This window comes from Ziziphus jujuba, chromosome 12 (assembly GCF_031755915.1).
Source record: "Ziziphus jujuba cultivar Dongzao chromosome 12, ASM3175591v1".
Lineage (NCBI taxonomy): Eukaryota > Viridiplantae > Streptophyta > Magnoliopsida > Rosales > Rhamnaceae > Ziziphus > Ziziphus jujuba.
The window spans coordinates 24751881-24758066 of record NC_083390.1 but is presented as its reverse complement, the minus strand read 5'-3'; the positions used below and the strand labels follow the sequence as shown (position 1 = coordinate 24758066).

Sequence of the window (6186 nt, the reverse complement as noted above, 5' to 3'; positions counted from 1 at the left end):
TTTGAAACCAATCCAGATGCAGAAGCTTCTTGCGGCAAGCCTCCACCACCAAACAACTGTTAGGAACTCGTATTTGGTGGGTATGTACGAAAGGAAGAATCTATTTTTATTTTATTTATTTATCTGAACAAGAAGGAGAATCACAATCTAAATATTATATAACGTTGACAGACCAAAATAGTTGTTTCCTTCACGCTATTATGCACATAACTAAATCAATTTCTATATATATATATATATATATATATTTTTTCCCCCAAAATGTATTATACTACTTTATACATTTTGTTTTTGTTTGACTTCTAAATTTAATCTAATGCCTAATTAATATAAAATCACGCTGAATGTTACACATATAGTTAATCTATTGCCAATATCATGTATCAAATTTGTTAACCAATTTTCCTCCAGGTAAAAATAAAAAAAAAAATTAAAAAAAATGGTTAACCTATTGAAGTATAAAAACCAACAGGAAGGAAACTTCCAATATAAAAAACAAAAAACAAAAAACAAAAAACAAAACAAAAAACAAAAAACAAAAAACAAAAAAAAAAAAAACAAAAAACAAAAAAGAAAAAAAAAAAAAAAAAAAAAAAAAGAAAAAAAGAAGAAGAAATGGTTAACCTACTGAGTCTAATTGCATTATTGGTCACGATAGTAGTTATTGAATATAGTTTATACCAACCATCCTTTGAAATCTGTGGATCGGATATACATATTCAGACAAGAGACTTTTTCAACCTTTTGGTACATTACAGCAGCAATTGAGCATTCTGTGAGATAATTAAGCGTATCTAAGAGATGCATGATTAAGCTAAGCTGTTAAGGAGGGATTCAATGGCCACAAAAACAAGTTCATGTTCTTCATCTCCGTTGCCTAAAAATATGATGTATTTATCAGTTTCAGAGGTGAAGACACTCGAACAAGTTTTACAGACTACTTGTTTCGTACTTTGAAACGTGGAGAAATTAATATCTTCAAGGATGATGAAGATCTTGAAAGAGGAGCAGATATCTCACCAGCACTTTTACAAGCAATTAGAGATTCAAGATTCGCAGTCGTGGTTCTTTCGGAGAACTATTCTTCATCCAGTTGGTGTTTGGACGAACTTGTTGAGATTCTCAAAAGCAGGAAAGAGTTGGGACTCACTGTTCTTCCTGTTTTCTATCATGTTGAGCCAACTGAGGTGAGGAGCCAAACAGCGAATTTCGGAAAAGCTTTCAGCGAAGCTTCTCAACGCTATATTGGGAAGGCAAACAAATGGAGGGAGGCTTTGATGGAAGTAGCCACTATCTCGGGATGGAATGTTAGAAACAGGTATTTATGTAACAAGCTAATTTACTTCTTCTCTTCTGTGTATAAGGTAATTCTGTTTTCAACTGCTACACATGCAGCTGAAATAACCAAAAATGACAAAACTTTATTTTCAATCACCAAAGATATATAGATGTTTAGCTATAGGCATGATCTAGAACCCATGACCTACGGATAGATGTTTAGCTACAGGCATGATCCACCTATGGTTAACACTAGCGATCATTGCAATTTGGATCTTCACAGTTTATTTGAAAAAGGTTTGGAAGCCTAAAATTTGGGATTTTTATCCTCTATATTTTAGATTTTAAGCATCAATATGTAGAGATAACTATTTTCATTTATTTGGCAAAGATTTGGGATATCAAAATTTTGAGATCTCCAACATCCTCCTAATATTTCTATCGCTCATGTATTTGGTTTTTTTTTTTTTTTTTTTTTCTTGTTTTTTTTTTTTTCTTGTTTTTTTTTTTGTTTTTTCTTTTTAGGCCTGAGACAGATGTCATTGATGAAATTGCCAAAGTGATTTCAAAAATTATAAATCAATTCCCAAATGGTAACAATGACTTAGTTGGAATGACTTATCGTATAAAGAAAATAGATTTGTTATTGGAAATTGGGTTGGATGACGTTCGAACCATAGGGATATGGGGTATGGGAGGAATTGGTAAAACAACTATAGCTCAAGAAGTTTTCAAACTAAGTTTCAACAAATTTGAAGCTCATGCTTTCATACCAAATGTAAGAGAGGAAGTGAAAAAAAATCGTTTACTTCACTTGCAAAAACTTCTTTACAAAGAATTGGTTGATGGTGAAGTAAGTATACAAAATGATGATATGGGAATCCATGTATTGAGGAAACGATTACGTTCTAAAAGGGTGCTTATCATTTTAGATGACGTTGATCGATTAGAGCAAATAGAAGCTTTAGTTGGAAACGCTGAAGTGCAACATGAATGGTTAGGTCCAGGGAGTAGAGTCATCGTGACAACTAGAGATAAGCACTTGTTGAGGACATATGGAGAGAACAACATATATGAGGTTGACAAACTAACTGATGATGAAGCTCTTGCTATCCTCTTGCCTAGCAGGCAAAGATTATCGTATAACCAAGCATCGCAAGATAAAAGGACTCGGTCCTTGATATTTTTTGTTTGGGATATACTCGAAAAAGAGACTAGATTTTGCAATGATCGCCCTCCACCTAAGCTGCGCAGGAAAGGCCCAAAGCCAATCTTTTGAATGAGATCTCAATTCCAGCGACGGTTTCATAGAATCAAATTCCATTTAGACCATTTAGAGAGAATTCTTGGTTCAGTTCTCCACCTTACTGTGAAGAAGACTATTTGAGTTTACTCCCCTCTTCTTTATTTCTTTGTCAGTCGGAATGGTTTGTGGATTACGAACAGCTAAGAATTGTTTTTGATCCAATCTGTAGGAATCAATAGAAAAGGCAAATCCCTGGGGAGGTCCTGCGGAAAAATAGCTCGACGCCAGGATGCTGGAAATCAGTTCAAACAAAAACTTAGAAAGATGATTTTCTAATTATTTGGCCCAACTCATGTCTGTGTAAACAAGAATGTAATAAATGCTACCTCATGGAGTCCAATGAATAAGAAGAAATTCAAACAACATAATATTTATCCTCTTGGGCTTCTTCAAAAGTAGCTAATCCTTTTTTTTTCTTTTTCTTTCTTTTGAAAAGAGTTGATAATCTTGTTTAAGTGATAATCTTGTTTAAGTTCATGAATATTTACATTTCCCATTTTTAATTAAGTCTAATTTTCAATTAGTAATTCTGGAAGATTCCTCCTCTCTCATCTTTACGAGATGGGACTCGCTTTTTTTGTGTGGATATTACTTTGAGAGCTAATGTTGCACAAGGTATGACTGTAGAATAACTAAAAAATTAGCCAGTAACATGTACACGTATAAATTTATATATCTGTTTCTTTTTTATTCTTTTATTTTTTGGTCAACTACTAAAAACACTAGTTTTTGAGGAAATAATATTACATAATCACGAGGAAGATATATATATATTGTCGTCTGAATCATATATATATATATATATATATATATTGTCGTACCCATTTAATTCTACAAGTTATAGTTTATGGCAATACTGTGTCTTAACAAAACCCATCACTTTTTACATAGTCTTGAGTCATTGAGAATCTCCCTCAATCCGTCTTTTAGACTCTTCTAAATTAATTGATGATAGCAACATATATATGTCTCCTAGAGATACGAAAATATGCAATGTAAGAGGAAGAAGAGCAAAGATAACAGAGAGAGAAAAGCTAGAACAAAGAAGTAGAAAATTTCGATCTGTATATTGACTTGATTAAACAATACAATATGTTTTCAACCTCTTACGTAAAGGAAAAACAAAGACCAACTTTTTCATGACACATGTCCAGCTTTGAATATGACAGTAACAAATTAAAAACCGACCACCGAGATGCCAGCTCTGTTAAGATTCTCTTGTACCAACATCTATAATGTGCATTGTATTTTTCCATTTTAAAACAAAACAAATGTAATACAATTGATTAAATAAAATATATATATATATATATATATTTATCAATACTATTTTTTAACATATGTAATTGGAAAAGCAATACCAATATTTGCTAGTGGCAATCATATCAACATATATCAATGTCAAAATTTAAAAATATATTTTAAAAATATTTCTGAAATACATACAGAGATGGAGCCTATGCAGATCCATTAGCTCCACTCTTATATTAAAAGTGAGCACATGCTTCGAGATTATCCTGATTTTTTTTTTTTTTTTTTCTCGGAGGTAACTCTTTATAGGCAACAAGAACATTAGTCATAAAGTGGTCTTTGGGGGCTGAAGGTCTAATTTATAACTATGAGCGTATTCTATTCTTATGTACATAGAGGAAATTTCTCCATAAATCAGTCCAGAGATTGACTGACAAATTAAGTTGTACGAAAGAGTGGGCTCATGCTTTAGCAGAAACTCAGGTGACAAATGACGTGGTGAACAAGGTGATAATATTTTGATGGTTTGGTTTTGTATTAACTCATTATTTTAATGATTCACTTAGTTATATTTACGTTATATTACGAATAATCTTAACAAACTAATTTGTAAATGTTTTTAATTAGTATACACTTTGGTGCCTACTGTCTATAATACTACTAAATTAATAATATTATTATGTACAGAAGTATACCCAAAGAATTAAAAAGTCAATGATGGAAATAAAATTAAAATAGCTATTCACTTTATTAACTTAACATGCTATTGATATGGCATAAGGAGATTTGCAATTCTTCTGAAATCTTCATTCATCTCTCGTCTTTCACTTTGGTTTCGCCATCAAAGTCTCGGGTGAATTGTACTTTGTTACCTTCCAACAAACTTATTTGACATCAATTAGTCATTGGTAGGATTTTGTGTGTGTATATATATATATATATATATGTATATGTTGGATACAAAATGCATCCATACTCTGATCAGCATAACAATAAGTGGGATCAAAAATTACTCCTGGATGTCTCTATGCCGACTTGTATTCCCATGGAAGCAGAATATCGTATATAACAACAATGTCTAGCTTTCCGATCTTTCACAGTTGATCACATCGAATTGTGCTATTTCATGTACCACGAATGCATTTCAACAATTGCACTCACTCCTTTACAGATAACGGCAGATACTCCATTGTATGCAATGATTTGGAAATGACGAAAGTAAGCTCAAGGATTCAATCAAACAATACTGCAGCTCAAAAGTACTATACATCACTCTATGTCTAAGGGGTCGTATCATTTCTGCTTTAAAGCCTTTTTTTTTTTTTTTTTTCCTTCCACCTCCTTAGAACTTATACTTTCCTCAAAAGGAAATTCTCAAGCATTTTAGCAATCAAATTACCTGAAAATCTGAATACTGATAAAAATTGGAGGGGTCTAGCTGTATGTGTTGCTTTTTCAGTAAACAATGATCATCAAACAGCAATCCATGAGTTTGAGGATTCAGATATCTCTTTCGGAATTCTATGTCATTTGAATACAGATCAAGGATATTGTTCAAATTCTGTCCTGTTGTTTGATATCGTTAAAGATGAATTCAGATGGTTATATGTAGGTGGGTTCATTTGTCTAGCCTCATTGGTTGTTGCAGAGTTGAATAAGCAAAGCTCCATAGAGGTTACCATCTACCATGAGTGCTCAGATGCGACAATTCAGAACCTAGGTGCTGTTCTCTTGTACCAACGACATGTTGAAGAATTTAGAGAATCAATAGCCCAATGCATCACATCGTTTTTTAGCAATTTGAGTATCATTCATCTATATATTGCCAACATAAATCAGAACTCATCTCAGGAAAAAACTGAAGATGGCAAATAAGAAAATCTGAGACAAGTCAATTTCTCAGTAAAATCTGGACTAGTAAGTAGTTAATTAGCCCGCCCTTTTTCATTCTCAATTTCTCTCGCTGATCATCAGAATGAACATTTATATTTACAGGATTTTGATCGAGATATCATCTACACTCATGTTTTCCTCCTACTGAAATTCTGGAGTGGTTCTGTCATCACACTAGTGGCCCTTCTGTGACAATGCAACTACCATCAGATCTACATAGTGATGGAAATTGGATAGGATTGGTTCTATGTGCTTATTTTTCTGATCTCCTCCATCCAAGTACTCTTCCTGATGATTTCCACATTATCTCATTATCATATGGAAACTGAGAGGGGAAGGGCTGGTCTATCTCTGCATCACTATCAAATAACCAATGAAGAATTCAAGAAGTTACATAGTGGAGAATTCAAATGCCTGTCTTATATACCGCATTTCTGGTTTTTATATCAGTTGCATAG

General features: G+C 32.8%; 1 protein-coding gene across 1 annotated transcript; it reads left to right on the top strand.

The window, feature by feature from the left end:
• Window positions 1–884: 884 nt before the first annotated feature.
• LOC112493117 (disease resistance protein Roq1-like) lies at window positions 885–2557 on the top strand (the record flags this gene model as incomplete). The annotated part of the gene is made up of 2 exons (XM_048462077.2): window positions 885–1318; window positions 1804–2557. Coding segments are annotated over 2 exons (1188 nt in total), but the record flags the coding sequence as incomplete, so codon positions are not given.
• Between the last annotated feature and the right edge of the window lie 3629 nt (window positions 2558–6186).